Source organism: Salmo salar, chromosome ssa11, assembly GCF_905237065.1.
Source record: "Salmo salar chromosome ssa11, Ssal_v3.1, whole genome shotgun sequence".
NCBI classification, from domain to species: Eukaryota; Metazoa; Chordata; class Actinopteri; order Salmoniformes; family Salmonidae; genus Salmo; species Salmo salar.
Genome location: NC_059452.1, coordinates 14,621,215 through 14,640,546, shown reverse-complemented (window position 1 = coordinate 14,640,546; position 19,332 = coordinate 14,621,215). Strand labels below are relative to the sequence as shown.

The 19,332-nt window shown below is 42.9% G+C and overlaps 1 protein-coding gene across 5 annotated transcripts; it reads right to left on the bottom strand.

Annotated features, from left to right (window-relative positions):
* Positions 1-151: 151 nt before the first annotated feature.
* Positions 152-19,219, bottom strand: LOC106562053 (glutamine-dependent NAD(+) synthetase). 5 transcript variants are annotated; one of them, XM_014126594.2, is made up of 21 exons: positions 18,932-19,219; positions 18,588-18,648; positions 18,226-18,342; positions 18,035-18,088; positions 17,845-17,934; positions 17,162-17,213; positions 15,193-15,281; positions 14,828-14,945; positions 12,603-12,734; positions 12,293-12,364; positions 11,870-11,994; positions 11,359-11,407; positions 11,090-11,192; positions 10,770-10,938; positions 10,490-10,625; positions 10,101-10,207; positions 9,835-9,966; positions 8,021-8,090; positions 7,436-7,564; positions 6,636-6,812; positions 152-584 (listed from the first exon to the last, which is right to left on the bottom strand). In XM_014126594.2, exons 1-21 carry the CDS (start codon positions 19,014-19,016, stop codon positions 546-548), a joined length of 2,106 nt encoding a protein of 701 aa, XP_013982069.1. In that variant the 5' UTR covers positions 19,017-19,219; the 3' UTR covers positions 152-545. The 5 variants fall into 5 exon arrangements, with proteins under 5 accessions (XP_013982069.1, XP_045545019.1, XP_013982070.1 ...); XM_045689063.1 differs by having other exon boundaries at positions 18,804-19,085; XM_014126595.2 differs by lacking the exon at positions 7,436-7,564.
* Positions 19,220-19,332: the final 113 nt, after the last annotated feature.

Here is a 19,332-nt window from a genome sequence, read left to right as displayed (position 1 = left end):
TCTATTTTGTTAATCAGCAGCTTTCTACGCGCCAATAAAAGTGGTGCGTAGAAGACGTTTCACACTTACTCGTTTTCGGTTTGCCACTTCCTTGGTTGTAAATGTTACCGCTTAGACTCATGTTATACACATCATTGATAACAGTACAAAACAAGATAAAACGTGTTTAATAGTAAAGCTGTACATCACTATTTCAATGAACAAGTGTATTGTATTTGAACCTGAGAGAATAGACTGTTGTGAATATTTTTTACAAGACATTGTTACTCCTTTTGACCTCCAGTTTAAGCTGGCCTAGAGCATGTAGAACGACAACATAATGCACATCATGCTGAACCACTGACACAAAATACTCATTTTGAATACCCTTCATTGTTAGAGTCTACAATATTAATCAGTAGCCTAGGTCTATTTTCAGAAATTGGAATACTGTACAGTAAGAAGGCATTGTGTGTACAGTAAGATTGTTTGGAGTTGCACCATAGTGTTTATTGTCACAATTTAGATTAGTTCTTTGGGATGTTGCTCTGGCATTGGGAGGAGCCTTAGTCGTGGTCGCCATTCCCAACCTCCATCTTGGACACCTGTGTATGAAATAACAATATTTATTTATTTTATTGAACCTTTATTTAACTAGGCAAGTCAGTTAAGAACAAATTCTTATTTACAATGGCGGCCTACCAAAAGGCCTCCTGCGGGGCCGAAATATATATATATATATATATATATATATATACATACACACTACTATTCAAAAGTTTGGGGTCACTTAGAAATGCCCTTGATTGAAAGAAAAGGCAATTTTTTGGTCTATTAAAATAACAAAATTGATCAGAAATACAGTATAGACATTGTTAATGTTGGAAATTACTATTGTAGCTGGAAAGGGCTGATTTTTTTATAGAATATCTACATAGGCGTAGAGGCCCATTATCAGCAACCACAGTCTGTACCCGCAAAACACCAGTCTCAACGTCAGTGAAGAGGCGACTCTGGGATGCTGGCCTTTTAGGCAGAGTTGCAAAGAAAAAGCCATATATCAGACTGGACAATACAAATAAAAGATTAAGATGGGCAAAAGAACAGACACTGGACAGAACTCTGCCTTAGAAGGCCAGCATCCCGGAGCCGCCTCTTCACTGTTGATGTTGAGACTGGTGTTTTGCGGGTACTATTTAATGAAGCTGCCAGTTGAGGACTTGTGAGGCGTCTGTTTCTCAAACTAGACACTAGTGTACTTGTCCTCTTGCTCAGTTGTGCACCGGCGCCTCCCACTCCTCTTTCTATTCTGGTTAGAGCCTGTTTGTGCTGTTCTGTGAAGGGAGTAGTACACAGCGTTGTACGAGATCTTCAGTTTCTTGGCAATTTCTCGCATGGAATAGCCTTCATTTCTCAGAACAAGAATAGACTGATGAGTTTCAGAAGAAAGGTCTTTGTTTCTGGCCATTTTGAGCCTGTAATCGAACCCACAAATGCTGATGCTCCAGATACTCGACTAGTCTAAAGAAGGCCAGTTTTCAGCTGTGCTAACATAATTGCAAAATGGTTTTCTAATGATCAATTAGCCTTTTAAAATGCTAAACTTGGATTAGCTAATACAGCGTGCCATTGGAACACAGGAGTGATGGTTGCTAATAACGGGCCTCTGTACGCCTATGTAGGTATTCCATTAAAAATCAGCCGTTTCCAGCTACAATAGTCATTTACAACATTAACAATGTCTACACTGTATTTCTGATCAATTTGATGTTATTTTAATGGACAACATTTTTTTGCTTTTCTTTCACAAACAAGGACATTTCTAATTGACCCCAAACTTTTGAACAGTAGTGTATATACAGTGGCAAGAAAAAGTATGTGAACCCTTTGGAAATACCTGGATTTCTGCATAAATAAGTCATACAATTTGATCTGATCTTCACCTAGATCACAACAATAGACAAACACAGTCTGCTTAAACTAATAACACACAAAGAAGTATACGTTTTCATGCCTTCATTGAACACACCATGTAAATATTTACAGTGCAGGGTAGAAAAAGTATGTGAACCCTTGTATTTAATAACTGGTTGACCCTCCTTTGGCAGCAATAACCTCAACCAAACGTTTTCTGAAGTTGCGGATCAGACCTGCACAACGGTCAGGAGGAATTTTGGACCATTCCTCTTTACAAAACTGTTTCAGTTCAGCAATATTCTTGGGATGTCTGGTGTGAACTGCTCTCTTGAGGTCATGCCACAGCATCTCAAATCGGGTTGAGGTCAGAACTACAGAAGGCGTATTTTCTTCTGTTGAAGCCATTCTGTTGAATTACTTCTGTGTTTTGTGTCCTGTTGCATCACCCGACTTCTGTTGAGTTTCAATTGGCGGACAAATAGCCTAACATTCTCCTGCAAAATGTCTTGATAAACTTGGGAATTCATTTTTCCGTAGATGATAGCAAGCTGTCCAGGCCCTGAGGCAGCCCCAAACCATGATGCTCCCTCCACCATACTTTACATTTGCGATGAGGTTTTGATGTTGGTGTGCTGTGCCTTTTTTTCTCCACACATAGTGTTGTGTGTTCCTTCCAAACAACTCAACTGTAGTTTCATCTGTCCACATAATATTTTGCCAGTAGCGCTGGGGAACATCCAGGTGCTCTTTTGCAAACTTCAGACATGCAGCAATGTTTTTTTTTTGGACAGCAGTGGCTTCTTCCGTGGTGTCCTCCCATGAACATCATTCTTGTTTAGTGTTTTATGTATCGTAGACTCGTCAGAGATGTTAGCATGTTCCAGAGATTTCTGTAAGTCTTCAGCTGACACTTGGATTCTTCTTAACCTCATTGAGCATTCCGCGCTGTGCCCTTGCAGTCATCTTTGCAGGACAGCCACTCCTAGGGAGAGTAGCAACAGTGCTGAACTTTCTCCATTTAAGGACAATTTGTCTTACCGTGGACTGATGAACATCAAGGCTTTTAGAGATACTTTTGTAACCCTTTCCAGCTTAATGCAAGTCAACAATTCTTAATCTTAGGTCTTCTGAGATATCTTTTGTTCGAGGCATGGTTCACACCAGGCAATTTTATTTATTTTTTATTTCACCTTTATTTAACCAGGTAGGCAAGTTGAAAACAAGTTCTCATTTACAACTGCGACCTGCCCAAGATAAAGCAAAGCAGTTCGACACATATAACAACAGAGAGTTACACATGGAGTAAAACAAACATACAGTCAATAATACAGTAGAAAAGTAAGTCTATATACAATGCGAGCAAATGAGGTGAGATAAGGGAGGTAAAGGCAATAAATATGCCATGGTGGCGAAGTACATACAATATAGCAATTAAAACACTGGAATGGTAGATTTGACAGTAGATGAGTGTGCAAAGTAGAAATACTGGGGTGCAAAGGAGCAAAATAAATAAATAAATACAGTAGGGGAAGAGGTAGTTGTTTGGACTATTTATAGATGGGCTATGTATAGGTGCAGTGATCTGTGAGCTGCTCTGACAATTGGTGCTTAAAGCTAGTGAGGGAGATAAGTGTTTCCAGTTTCAGAGATTTTTGTAGTTCATTCCAGTCATTGGCAACAGAGAACTGGAAGGAGAGGCGGCCAAAGGAGGAATTGGCTTTGGGGATGACAAGTGAGATATACCTGCTGGAACGCGTGCTACGGGTGGGTGCAGCTATGGTGACCAGCGAGCAGAGATAAGGCGGGACTTTACCTGGCAGGGTCTTGTAGATGACCTGGAGCCAGTGGGTTTGGCGACGAGTATGAAGCGAGGGCCAGCCAACGAGAGCGTACAGGTCGCAGTGGTGGGTAGTATATGGGGCTTTGGTGACAAAACGGATGGCACTGTGATAGACTGCATCCAATTTATTGAGTAGAGTGTTGGAGGCTATTTTGTAAATGACATTGCCAAAGTCGAGGATCGGTAAGATGGTCAGTTTTACGAGGGTATGTTTGGCAGCATGAGTGAAGGATGCTTTGTTGCGAAATAGGAAGCCAATTCTAGATTTAACTTTGGATTGGAGATGTTTGATGTGAGTCTGGAAGGAGAGTTTACAGTCTAACCAGACACCTAGGTATTTGTAGTTGTCCACATATTCTAAGTCAGAACCGTCCAGAGTAGTGATGCTGGACGGGCGGGCAGGTGCAGGCAGCGATCGGTTGAAGAGCATGCATTTAGTTTTACTTGTATTTAAGAGCAGTTGGAGGCCACGGAAGGATAGTTGTATGGCATTGAAGCTCGTCTGGAGGGTTGTTAACACAGTGTCCAAAGAAGGGCCAGAAGTATACAGAATGGTGTCGCCTGCGTAGAGGTGGATTAGAGACTCGCCAGCAGCAAGAGCGACATCATTGATGTATACAGAGAAAAGAGTCGGCCCATTGAACCCTGTGACACCCCCATAGGAGACTACCAGAGGTCCGGACAACAGGCCCTCAGATTTGACACACTGAACTCTATCAGAGAAGTAGTTGGTGAACCAGTCGAGGCAATCATTTGAGAAACCAAGGCTGTTGAGTCTGCCGATGAGGATGTGGTGATTGACAGAGTCGAAAGCCTTGGCCAGGTCAATGAATACGGCTGCACAGTACTGTTTCTGATCGATGGCGGTTAAGATATCGTTTAGGACCTTGAGCGTGGCTGAGGTGCACCCATGACCAGCTCTGAAACCAATGAAAGAAAAAAAAGAAGCAATGCTTCTTGTGAATAGCAAACTCAAATTTTGTGAGTGTTTTTTAGAGGGCAAGGGACTTTAACCAACATCTCCAATCTTATCTCATTGAATGGACTCCAGGTTAGCTGACTCCTGACTCCAATTAGCTTTTGGAGTAGTCATTAGCCTAGGGGTTCACATACTTTTCCCAACTTAAACTGTGAATGTTTAAATTATGTATTGAATATAGACAAGAAAAATACAATAATGTGTGTGTTATTAGTTTAAGCACACTATGTTTGTCTATTGCTGTGACTTAGATGAAGATCAGATCAAATGTGACAACCGTTTTTGCAGAAAAACAGGTAATTCCAAAGGGTTCACATACTTTTTCTTGCCCCTGTATATAAATATAGGACAAAACACACATCACAACAAGACAACACTACATAAAGAGAGACCTAAGACAACAACATAGCAAGGCAGCAACACATGACAACACAGCATGGTTGCAACACAACATGACAACAGCATGGTTGCAACACAACATGACACCACAGCATGGTAGCAACACAACATGGTAGCAGCACAAAACATCGTACAAACATTATTGGGCACAGACAACAGCACAATGGGCAAGAAGGTAGAGACAACAATACATCTTGCAAAGCAGCCACAACTGTCAGTAAGAGTGTCCATGATTGAGTCTTTGAATGGAGAGATTGAGATAAAACTGTCCAGTTTGAGTGTTTGTTGGAGCTCGTTCCAGTCACTAGCTGCAGTGAACTGAAAAGACAAGCGATCCAGGGATGTGTGTGCTTTTGGGACCTTTAACAGAATGTGACTGGCAGAACAGGTGTTGTATGTGGAGGATGAGGGCTGCAGTAGATATCTCAGATAGGGGGGAGTGAGGCCTAAGAGGGTTTTATAAATAAGCATCAACCAGTGGGTCTTGCAACGGGTATACAGAGATGACCAGTTTACAGAGGAGTATAGAGTGCAGTGATGTGTCCTACAAAGAGCATTGGTGGAAAATCTGATGGCCGAATGGTAAAGAACATTTAGCCGCTTGAGAGCCCCCTTACTTGCCTATCTATAAATGATGTCTCCGTAATCTAGCATGGGTAGGATGGTCATCTGAATCAGGGTTAGTTTGGCAGCTGGGGTGAAAGAGGAGCGGTTACGATAGAGGAAACCAAGTCAAGATTTAACTTTAGCCTGCAGCTTTGATATGTGCTGAGGACAGTGTACCATCTAGCCATACTCCCAAGTACTTGTATGAGGTGACTACTTCAAGCTCTAAACCATCAGAGGTAGTAATAACACCTGTGGGGGGAGGAGCATTCTTCTTACCAAACCACATGACCTTTGTTTTGGAGGTGTTCAGAACAGGGTTAAGGGTAGAGAAAGCTTGTTGGACACTAAGAAAGCTTTGTTGTAGAGCATTTAACACAAAATCCAGGAAGGGGCCAGCTGAGTATAAGACTATCATCTGCATATAAAATGGATGATAGAGCTTCCTACTGCCTGAGCTATGTTGTTGATGTAAATGAAGAAGATCGTGGGGCCTAGGATCGAGCCTTAGGGTACTCCCTTGGTGACAGGCAGTGTAACTTACCATGTTCAGTGGACATTCACAATTCTTGTGAGATTAAATAAAATCCGATAAAGCCATTGAGGACGGAACAACCAAATGTGAGAGATCCACAGTAACATTTTTTTTAATCCTGAGTGGCACAGCGGTCTAAGGCACCGCATCGCAGTGCTAGAGGCGTCACTACAGACCTAGGCTCTATCCCGGGCTGTATCACAACCGGCCGTGACCGGGAGTCCCATAGGGTTGCGCACAATTGGCCCAGCGTCGTCCGGGTTAGGGGAGGGTTTGGCCGGGGGTAGGCCATCATTGTAAATAAGAATCTCTTCTTAACCGACTTGCCCTTAAATAAAGGTCAAATAAAAAAAATGTCATGTTGACTGTCGGATCCCCACCTGATTATCAATGGCTCTGAACTGCCAGGACCAGCGAGTGTTGTAGAGGAATGGCCTGAGGTCAAAGCGGTTGTCATCGGGGCCATAGCTCTCAGCGTGGTAGGATGGTGTTACAGTTGTCATTTTGTGTCTGTTCACAGAATACATCTGGAAAAAGTGTTTCACTTTGGCAGCCACCTGAAATGTCAAATGGTCAGAAGAAGTGTTATTCTCAAATCATACAAATACATAGCATACATTATGAACACCTCTTTCCATGACCGACTAACCAAGGGAATCCAAGTGAAAGCTATGATCCCTAATTGATGTCGCTTGTTAAATCCACTTCAATCAGTGTAGATGAAGGGTAAGACACAGATTAAAGAAGGACCTTTAATCCTTAAAACAATTGAGAGACATGGATCGTGTGTGTGTGCCATTCAGAGGTCGAATGGGCAAAACAACATATTTCAGTGCCTTTGAACGGGGTATGGTAGTAGGTGCCAGGCGCACCGGTTTGTGTCAAGAACTGTAACGCTGCTGGGTGTTTCACACTCAACAGTTTCCCATGTGTATCAAGAATTGTCCACCATTGTCCACCAGAATTGGAGTCAACATGGGCCAACATCCCCGTGGAACGCTTTTGGCACTCAATATTAGGAAGGTGTTCTTAATGTTTTGTCCACTCAGTGTAAACATGACTTTGTGTGAAACAGAACACTATCATTGAGATTTTTCCTCATTTTACATGGCAGACATTTGCCACATATGCCACTATATGAAAATAGTAAATGGTGTACGATACAGGGGTGTAGAGTGACCTGTAGAGGGGAGAGGGCCTCCCTCCACGTGTGGATGAGTTTGCAGAACATGCTGTACGGGCCGCACTTGGAGATCTTCCTGAGCCGGCCAATCACAGACAGCTCCGAGTATGTCATCCCCATATCAGACTAATGAAAGGGGGACACAGAGAGAGCAAGAGAGAGGACGACAGCAAGGGATAAGGAAGAGGTCAGATTACACCGTAACTGAACAAACCATGTGCGCAGATGACATCCCTGAAGAGACATTAATTTTCCAAGCTTGTGAGGTGGTATATATAGACAGGGGAAGTTGAGTCACACAGTCACAGAAGAAAAACATGGTGGGACAATAACAACAGTAGTCAAGCTGAATAGAGCTGAGGGTTTATGGTATGACTTTCACCTGGAAGTCTGAAATGTCAACTTTTCTTAATACGTATAAAGAACGGTCAATCATAGCAGTGTGTGAACAGTAGGAAAATAAATAAATAGAAAAATAAATAGTCAATTCATATGTGGTTGGCCACACCCACAACGATCAACATAATCAGAGGGCCCAAGGCCACATCTGGCTCCACTTGAGGTGACATGCTGACTCGTTACCTCATCAGTCTGCGACACCTGGCCGTCCGTCAGGGGCTCCAGCTCTGCAGTGGGAGGTGCAGCCATGATACTACAGAGGACATGAAGACCGTTGGCAACATGGTGAGTCTCCTGACATTATACTGACTGTTTTGTACAGTGCCTTGCGAAAGTATTCGGCCCCCTTGAACTTTTCGACCTTTTGCCACATTTCAGGCTTCAAACATAAAGATATAAAACTGTAATTTTTTTTTTAAGAATCAACAACAAGTGGGACACAATCATGAAGTGGAACGAAATTTATTGGATATTTCAAACTTTTTTAACAAATAGAAAACTGAAAAATTGGGCGTGCAAAATTATTCAGCCCCCTTAAGTTAATACTTTGTAGTGCCACCTTTTGCTGTGATTACAGCTGTAAGTCGCTTGGGGTATGTCTCTTTCAGTTTTGCACATCGAGAGACTGAAATTTTTGCCCATTCCTCCTTGCAAAACAGCTCGAGCTCAGTGAAGTTGGATGGAGAGCATTTGTGAACAGCAGTTTTCAGTTCTTTCCACAGATTCTCGATTGGATTCAGGTCTGGACTTTGACTTGGCCATTCTAACACCTGGATATGTTTATTTGTGAACCATTCCATTGTAGATTTTGCTTTATGTTTTGGATCATTGTCTTGTTGGAAGACAAATCTCCGTCCCAGTCTCAGGTCTTTTGCAGACTCCATCAGGTTTTCTTCCAGAATGGTCCTGTATTTGGCTCCATCCATCTTCCCATCAATTTTAACCATCTTCCCTGCCCCTGCTGAAGAAAAGCAGGCCCAAACCATGATGCTGCCACCACCATGTTTGACAGTGGGGATGGTGTGTTCAGGGTGATGAGCTGTGTTGCTTTTACGCCAAACATAACGTTTTGCATTGTTGCCAAAAAGTTCGATTTTGGTTTCATCTGACCAGAGCACCTTCTTCCACATGTTTGGTGTGTCTCCCAGGTGGCTAGTGGCAAACTTTAAACGACACTTTTTATGGATATCTTTAAGAAATGGCTTTCTTCTTGCCACTCTTCCATAAAGGCCAGATTTGTGCAGTATACGACTGATTGTTGTCCTATGGACAGAGTCTCCCACCTCAGCTGTAGATCTCTGCAGTTCATCAAGAGTGATCATGGGCCTCTTGGCTGCATCTCTGATCAGTCTTCTCCTTGTATGAGCTGAAAGTTTAGAGGGACGGCCGGGTCTTCGTAGATTTGCAATGGTCTGATACTCCTTCCATTTCAATATTATCGCTTGCACAGTGCTCCTTGGGATGTTTAAAGCTTGGGAGATCTTTTTGTATCCAAATCCGGCTTTAAACTTCTCCACAACAGTATCTCGGACCTGCCTGGTGTGTTCCTTGTTCTTCATGATGCTCTCTGCGCTTTAAACGGACCTCTGAGACTATCACAGAGCAGGTGCATTTATACGGAGACTTGATTACACACAGGTGGATTCTATTTATCATCATTAGTCATTTAGGTCAACATTGGATCATTCAGCGATCCTCGCTGAACTTCTGGAGAGAGTTTGCTGCACTGAAAGTAAAGGGGCTGAATAATTTTGCACGGCCAATTTTTCAGTTTTTTATTTGTTAAAAAAGTTTGAAATATCCAATAAATTTGGTTCCACTTCATAATTGTGTCCCACTTGTTGTTGATTCTTCACAAAAAAATTACAGTTTTATATCTTTATGTTTGAAGCCTGAAATGTGGCAAAAGGTCGAAAAGTTCAAGGGGGCCGAATACTTTCGCAAGGCACTGTATTGTCCCAGAGAAGAAGACGGGATTGCAGAGCAGCGTGCTTCACCTTTTGAGGGCGGTGAGCTGGAACTGTTCGACACAGTACTGCAGGAAGCTTCTTAGGTCTGTCTTACTGATGCCCCCAATGGGATTGATGTCAGCACTGGAGCAGTCATACTTAGTGAAGTAACCAGTGAGGCTGCAGAATAGAGGGGTATTGAGGTGAAGGTCAAATACAGAGAGGGATCATACACTTTTTGTACTTTCCTGTTGGACTGATGCAGACAGCACATAGTTAAAAAAAAACATTGACATTCTCTAGTACTCACTAACCTCTCATCCACATTGGCTGAGCCAAGGACTAGGAGGCCACCAGGTTTCCCCTCAGCCCACTGACTGAGCTGAGCAAAGAGATAGGCCAGAATCATCCTGATTCGGGCCTAGAAGGGACAGGATAGTGGATAAGAGTTTCATACAATTCACACACCACACAATTGCTTACTCAGGTCAGACCGTTTAACTGGAACATGATAGTGTGAGGATTGTGGTGAGCATGTGTGAAAATGGCGCGATTAAAGAGAAATGCAAGCGGGGGGAAAAGCTCTGCTCATCTCAGAAACCATTTTTGGGGTTAATTTTGCAATAACGGGTTTCTGCTTTGTTGAAGTGTTTCAGGTAACACCTGAACAATGTACTGGAGTACTCCTTGACATTTAACCCACCTGCACATTCTGTAGGGCAAGGTTTTCTCTTGTGCTTCCACCGTTAGCACGGAACTGGGGACACTTTCCCGTAACCATGGAGAAGATTCCCAGCATGCCTTTCACTGCCATGTCGATGTTGAGGTTTATGTGTGAGCTGAATAAACAAGATAAATACAAAGAAGAAAAATAACTTTTGAAGAAAAGCACAAGGTGAGATTTATAACAGATGCGAGTCTCATTGTGTTCTAATTTGTTATTCTGTAACCTGCCCAACTATGATGGGGTCAGTGACGCTCACCTGCCAACCTGAGACGCCAGCTCTTTGGCCCTGTTACGGGTTCCTTCTGAGGAGTTCTCACTGGCCATGTAGCAGGTGGTAAAGATGCGTCCGCACAGCTCCCGTGGGTCCCGGGGGGTGTAGGACACATCATTCACTACCCGTTGAACATCCTCCAGCACCTGGGAGTCTGATACGGGGAGAGGAAGGGAAGAACCTGAAGCTGTAGCTGTCAGAAGCTGTAGTGTCAAACTTTAGAATGGAGAGCCATGTGCTTTTGTTTCACTTGTGGGACACAACAAAACACTATGAGCCTGTACAGTATCCAGTCCATTACTCACTGCCATCTCTGACTGCCTGGCAGACCAGCACACACATGGAGTAGACAATGCAGGCTGTAGAGGAACTGTCCACACCACCACTGAGGGGCAGGAGGAAACCAGCCTGGAGGAGGGAATAACAGGAGTGTTTATGGATAGAGATAGACAGACAATATAAATATTCAGTACAATTTGTATATTCTTTGTATATTTAGTACAAATATTCAGTAATAAGCAGGTAAGCATAAGCTCATTCACACATCATTTAAACCAAATATAGCACTACTCACCTGACCACTTCTCCTCAGGTAGTCCCAAAGCCAACATGCTGGACCCAGGCTGAAGACACCAAAGACAAGAACACAGAGACACGCATGTACATGTATTTGACATGGGTCAAATTGCAGGTTAAAATGAAGGCCCTGTGCTGTTTGTCACATGACTGTAAAGGTATATATATGTGTAAACTGTAATGAGGTGGGCAGTCACAAGATCTGGAAAGTAGCTTTAAAAAAACGTGTTTCTCTAGTTTTAACTTCTCTCAGACAGGGATTGGCTCCACCAAAGACAGGCAGCTCAGTTTCAGACACAAAGGGAGCAGTCAGGGTAAAATAATGTCACACGCCAAACTCCTGAATCAACTGTGTGGCAATATAGTAGGCTGCTATCGCTGTCTGTTTTCAATGATTCCATGGTGAAAAAACGAAATACAGGGAGTCAGAAATAGCTACTATTTATTATGGGAAGCATTTTAGCACACAACACTCTTGTGATCACAGTCTTTGTCAGGGGGTACCATACCTAATCTCCTCCTCGGGGGTGTGGAACTGCCACTCAATGGGCTGGTGAGTGGGGAGGTAGACATCGTCACAATCAGACAGGGAGAAGTCCACTTTGACTCGATGGCACGGTTTGTGCTCATACTCCTGGACACAGTGGAGCAGAGGACATATCAGCAAACCATGTGACATTTGAAATGTAACCGGCATGCTATTTTGAGTCTGAGTCAATAACTGAAGGGACTCTCTGTGTACCCAGTATAGGGAGGAAAGACGACACCGGACAGAGACAGAGCCTTGGGTTGGGGAGTTGAATGTTGAACAGGATCACCTCTGGTTCCCCTTGTGTGGCTAGTTTCACTAGGGGAGTAATGTGTTTCTGAATCACACCTACCATTTCTGAGAAGTAAAAAGTGCCCTGTTTTGAAGAGAGATGTCAGCTCACCACGTGTGGGTGGCAATGCTCTCCTCTGTAGCTGCGGACATCCTCCAAATCCAGAGTGGCAGTCACAACCTCCTGCAACACACACACACACACACACACACACACACACACACACACACACACACACACACACACACACGAGTTCACTTTGGGAATGGCTAGAATTAACGATAACATTATACAACATGCTGACTTGGCCAACCCATATAATCAAACACAGCTCACCCTGGTGTGTGAAGTGAGGGTGAAATAATAGGCTGTAAGATATTCTTCTCACATTTACCTTCTGTTATGTTTAACCTGTCCTTACCACGTCATCCAGGGAGAACTGTCTTCCCTGGGCCACTATGTCCCCGTTGATTGCCACCGTGGCACAACCATCATAGTAGAGTCTGTCTCCATCACAACCCTTCTGATTGGCAAACATGTAGATCCCCCCACTCTGTGCAAAACAACACAATTGTCCTTAGTCCACTTGTAATATCAGAAACCGCTCAACTTCATTACTATGCAATAACATGTAACAACAATGTTGTTATGTAGTAATTACAGTGTTATTACACACGTCTAGGAACAATGTGATAATAAGTATTAACCAATCTCATACTAATCAAAATACAGTCGTGGCCAAAAGTTCAGAATGAAACAAATATGAATTTTCACAAAGTCTGCTGCCTCAGTTTGTATGATGGCAATTTGCATATACTCCAGAATGTTATGAAGAGTGATCAGATGAATTGCAATTAATTGCAAAGTCCCTCTTTGCCATGCAAATGGACTGAATCTCCAAAAAAACATTTCCACTGCATTTCAGCCCTGCCACAAAAGGACCAGCTGACATGTCAGTGATTCTCTCATTAACACAGGTTTGAGTGTTGACGAGGACAAGGCTGGAGATCACTCTGTCATGCTAATTGAGTTCGAATAACAGACTGAAAGCTTCAAAAGGAGGGTGGTGCTTGGAATCATTGTTCTTCCTCTGTCAGCCACGGTTACCTGCAAGGAAACACGTGCCGTCATCATTGCTTTGCACAAAAAGGGCTTCACAGGCAAGGATTTTGCTGCCAGTAAGATTGCACCTAAATCAACCATTTATCAGATCATCAAGAACTTCAAGGAGAGCGGTTCAATTGTTGTGAAGAAGGCTTCAGGGCGCCCAAGAAAGTCCAGCAAGCGCCAGGACCGTCTCCTAAAGTTGATTCAGCTGCGGGATCGGGGCCCCACCAGTACAGAGGTGCTCAGGAATGGCAGCCTTCAGGTGTGAGTGCATCTACACACACAGTGAGGTGAAGACTTTTGGAGGATGGCCTGGTGTCAAGAAGGGAAGCAAAGAAGCCACTTCTCTCCAGGATAAATGTCAGGGATAGACTGATATTCTGCAAAAGGTACAGGGATTGGACTGCTGAGGACTGGGGTAGTCATTTTCTCTGATGAATCCCCTTTCCGATTGTTTGGGACATCCGGAAAAAAGCTTGTCCGGAGAAGACAAGGTGAGCGCTACCATCAGTCCTGTGTCATGCCAACAGTAATGCATCCTGAGACCATTCATGTGTGGGGTTGCTTCTCAGCCAAGGGAGTGGGCTCACTCACAATTTTGCCTAAGAACACAGCCATGAATAAAGAATGGTACCAACACATCCTCCAAGAGCAACTTCTCCCAACCATCCAGGAACAGTTTGGTGACTGACAATGCCTTTTCCAGCATGACGGAGCACCTTGCAATAAGGCAAAAGTGATAACTAAGTGTCTCGGGGAACAAAACATCGATATTTTGGTCCCATGGCCAGGAAACTCCCCAGACCTTAATCCCATTGAGAACATGTGGTCAATCCTCAGGAGGCGGGTGGACAAACAAAAACTCACAAATTCTGACAAACTCCAAGCATTGATTATGCAAGAATGGGCTGACATCGGTCAGGATGTGGCCCAGAAGTTAATTGACAGCATGCCAGGGCGGATTGCAGAGGTCTTGAAAAAGAAGGGTCAACACTGCAAATATTGACTCTTTGCATCAACTTCATGTAATTGTCAATAAAAGCCTTTGACACTTATGAAATGCTTGTAATTATACTTCAGTATCCCATAGTAACATCTGACAAAAATATCTAAAAGTAACTGAAGCAGCAGACTTTGTGGAAATTAATATTTGTGTCATTCTCAAAACTTTCGGCCACGACTGTATACATGTAGGAAAAACACTATGAAATGGCGCAGTATTATACTGACAAAACAGTGCCTCCAAGTGGTTACTGGGCAGGCAACATGCAGTACCTCTATTCTCACTAAACATACTGCATAACAGAGGTACTCAACTCTTACCCTACGTAGTCCGGGGCCTGCTGGTTTTCTGTTCTATCTTATAATTAATTGTACACTCCTGCTGTTCCAGGTCTAAATCAGTCCCTGATTAGAGGGGAACAATGAAAACATGCAGTGGAACTGGCTTCCAGGTCCAGAGTTGAGTTTGATATGCTGTATAACATGTGTGTGTGTTCATGCATGTGTCCGTCCGTCCGTTCGTGTGTGTATGATCACCTTCGTGGTGGCTGATTTAACCAGGTTGACTCTGTGGTCTGCCTTGCGTAGCTCGTGGTAGCTGGCTGAGGAGTTGGTGAAGATCTCCACACCGTCCAGACCCATGTCCACATGGGGGCTGCCAAGCACATGACATTCCCACATACATCATTACATACCGTAGCTTACTAGAAAAACACACACACACACACACACAGTATATATTTATTCACATATGCAATCTCAATCTCTCAAAAACATTTCAGCTCTCCTTCGATCCATTACACAAATAACTAAGGACACACAGTACTACACAACTCACTACAGAAATTGAGTAAAGGTTTGAAAAGAAAAGGCCTTCATTTGAGACTCTTCATTGAATGTACCTCCTAGGGTTCCACAGCTCTGCACAGATCTCACTCCCAATGCAGGTGTCTTTGGTTGAGAGGACGCAGTCACCAAAGGGGACAGTGTCCTTCAGGAGACAGAACAATGGAAAGGAAATTCATTAACGATCACATTAAATGGATGATACTATTGATGGCTGCACATATACAGTACCAGTCAAAAGTTTGGACGCACCTACTCATTCCAGGGTTTTTATTTTTACTATTTTCTACATTGTAGGATAATAGTGAAGACTTCAAAACTATGAAATAACACATATGGAATCATGTAGTAACTAAAAGAAAGTGTTAAACAGTTGGTAGAGCATGGTGTTTGCAACGCCAGGGTTGTGGGTTCGATTCCCACGGGGGACCAGTACGGGGGGAAAAATTTTTATGAAATGTATGCATTCACTACTGTAAGTCGCTCTGGATAAGAGCGTCTGATAAATGACTAAAATGTAAAATATATTTTATATTTGAGATTCTTCAAAATCGCCACCCTTTGCCTTGATGACAGCTTTGCACACTCTTGGCATTCTCATAACCAGCTTCATGAGGTAGTCAACTGGAATGCATTTCAATTAACCGTGTGCCTTGTTAAGTTAATTTGTGGAATTTCTTTCCGTCATAATGCGTTTGAGCCAATCAGTTGTGTTGTGACAAGGTAGGGGTAGTATACAGAAGATAGCCCTATTTGGTAAAAAACCAAGTCTATATTATGGCAAGAACAGCTCAAATAAGCAAAGAGAAATGACAGTCCATCATTACTTTAAGACATGAAGGTCAGTCAATGCAGACATTTTTATGAATTTTGAAAGTTTCCATGTGCAGTCGCAGAAAACATCAAGCGCTATGATGAACCTGGCTCTCATGAGCACCACCACAGGAAAGGAAGACCCAGAGTTACCTCTGCTGCAGAGGATACATTCACTTAGAATTAACTGCACTTCAGAAATTGCAGCCCAAATAAATGCTTCACAGAGTTCAAGTAACTAACACATCTCAACATCAACTGTCCAGAGGAGACTGCGTGAATCAGGCCTTCGTGGTTGAATTGCTGCAAAGAAACCACTACTAAAGGACACCAATAAGAAGAAGAGACTTTCTTGGGCCAAGAAATACGGACAATGGACAGACCGATGGATGTGAGATTTTTAGTTCCAACTGCCGTGTCTGTGTGAGAAGCAGAGTAGGTGAACGGATGATCCCCACATGTGTGGTTCCCACCGTGAAGCATGGAGGAGGAGGTGTGATGGTGCTTTGCTGGTGACACTGTCAGATTTATTTTGAATTCAAGGCACACTTAACCAGCATGTCTACAACAGCATTCTGCAGCGATACGCCATCCCATCTGGTTTGCGCTTAGTAGGCCTATCATTTGTTTTTCAACAGGACAATGACCCAACACACCTCCAGGCTGTGTAAGGGCTATTTAACCAAGAAGGAGAGTGATGGAGTGCTGCATCAGATGACCTGGCCTCCACAATCACCTGACGTCAACCTAATTGAGATGGTTTGGGATGAGTTGGACCTCAGAGTGAAGGAATAGCAGCCAACAAATGCCAAGCATATGTGGGAACTCCTTCAAGACTGTTGTAAAAGCATTCCAGGTGAAGCTGGTTGAGAGAATGCCAAGAGTGGGCAAAGTTGTCATCAAGGCAAAAGATGCCTACTTTGAAGAATCAAAAATATGAAATATATTTTGATTTGTTTAACACTTTTTTGGTTACTACATGATTCCATGTGTTATTTCATAGTTTTGATGTCTTCACTATTATTCTACAATGTAGAAAATAGTAAAAATTAAGAAAACCCTTGAATGAGTAGGTGTGTCCAACTTTTTACTGGTACTGTATATTAATGGTGCAGATTCCCTTTAAATGAAGAAACGTGCAAATAATCCTCTTATCACTGATCCTTGTTAGTGCATACCAACACCCCGCCATTAGAGAGAGATGGATCCTACCTGTCCTGTCATGTCCTGGATCATCCTGGGCAGGAAGTACTCCTCCACATGTCTGTGGCAGACAAACACAATAATGCCATGTTCAAATCAAAGTTTAATGGTCACGTACAGAGATTTGCAGGTGTTTTGACAGGTGCAGCAAAATGCATATATGTTATTATGTGTGATGTGAAAAATATGGATTAGTGTCCTTTTCCCCGTACCAAATCTGCTTTGACCTGAACATTTAAAGACGTTCCGGAACTTCTGCGACTACTAAGTCTTTTTTAAACCTCCCGCTTTGGGCTGGATGTGTCCATGTGTAGTTCATATATGCATAATCTATGAGCAGAATTACTGTCTTACTTCAATTAGCCACGAAATCCCTAGTTTGAAAGCAACTGTTTTCTGGAAGCTGTGCTGCGTCATTTTCCCCCTTCAACCCCTCGCCATTTGAGTGTCAGCTAGCAAGATGCCCACACAGCAGAGCGAGAGCAATGACATGGTGCACATATCTGAACATATGTGACATAGTATGCCATTTTCTGAGACTACTTTTGGCTCGTAAGCCTTACTTTCCGAACTACTGGCTAAAAAGTATACAAAAGTACCGGAGAATCGCTCTAATTTCACTGTTTATCAAAGTATTATCATTATGTTCAGAAGGAAGGCTTTCTTGTGCAGATTCAATGTTGATCACTAACCTCAGTTTATTCCATGGTGAAAACCAGCGGAACTCCCGGTTGTTCCCATAGTTTGCCAGCAGCATCTTGGGTCGGATCAACAAGATTTTCCTTTAAAAAGAGGGTAAGAATTGTGAACAATTACACCTACTTGCTATTGACGATGCACATAACCTACATCAATTCAGAATCGCTTATTTCCGAGACTTACCTGTTGAGGAAAATTACTCTGCAGTTATACCGAACATTATGATGCATGATGGGCCTGAGAGGGACATAGAGAACATTAGCCACAGGTTACGGAAATCTTACTACAACATACAGTGTTTAGTTGGGTGTGATAGTCCAGGACGCAAAGAGAGGGACAACCGAGCTGAAGTGCTTGTGAGAAGTGTGACTGACATGCCAACATCGCAGATGATGTCCTGGGTGACAGGTGACTCCAGCAGCTTCCTGAGTACCTGGAAGCAGTGCAGCAGGGTGTCTGACTCATAGAAGTGGTCTGCACAGCCATACCCACTGATGACCAGGGACAGAAAGAGAGGAGGTTGAGGGAAAGTTCATGGAAATTCAGAGCAGGCATGGCCATGTAGGATGCTTATTATATGCAAATGCACAGCGCTTTATAGGAGTCAAATAAAAAGACCACAAACAAAGACATACATTTGTCTAATAAGCTAAATGTGTGCTCTAGGTTACGTACTGTATACAGTAATGTACTCAACAATCACAACTTTGATGAAGGAGATGTAGATAATAAATACCAGATTTCCAGTTCTGGTCCCAGTCTGTATTTAGCCCCCTGAGACTTGGCTATCGCGATACCTAGTCATGAGAAAGATATCATTATTAAAATGAATGACATGTCCAGAGACCAGATTGCAAGACTTGCATGCTATTCCCGCAGAGCAAGTTGCCTAGTATAGCATACTCCAGGCTTATAAGTGGAATGTCTATAAATCATTACAACATCATATTACCTTTAAAACAGCTCTGTATATGAACCCACTACAGTTTAAATTAAATGGACAATGCATCTTCAATTCGACGATTTTTACTTCGGAGAAGCTTGCAGAGTGTGATACTCAATTATTTTATTCGGACTTACTTCTCAGTATTCTCTCTAAGTTTCCGTCAAAATCTAGTGCCCATTGATTCAAGGAGCACGTAGCTAATATAACCTTTCGTCCCATTTCATATAATGGTTCAACAAAGTAGCCTTGCTGATATTCAAACGTTGGAACCTTAGTCAAAATTCTCAAATGAGTTACTGTAACACTCGACTCAAAACTACCAAAGTTGCAATTGTGTCACTTCGCTCCGGGAAGTACTAGCACAGCTAGAACAACGCGACAGATATTTCACCGGATGCATAAATGTGAAGCATCCGAGTGGTATTTCCACTCGCTCAAATAATGTACCAAATATGGTAGTGAGCGGAAGCCGAGGGGCCGCAGTGGGAAAAAGATGGAACGCGATGGATTTTGGCCGACATTGCGCTAATTTTAT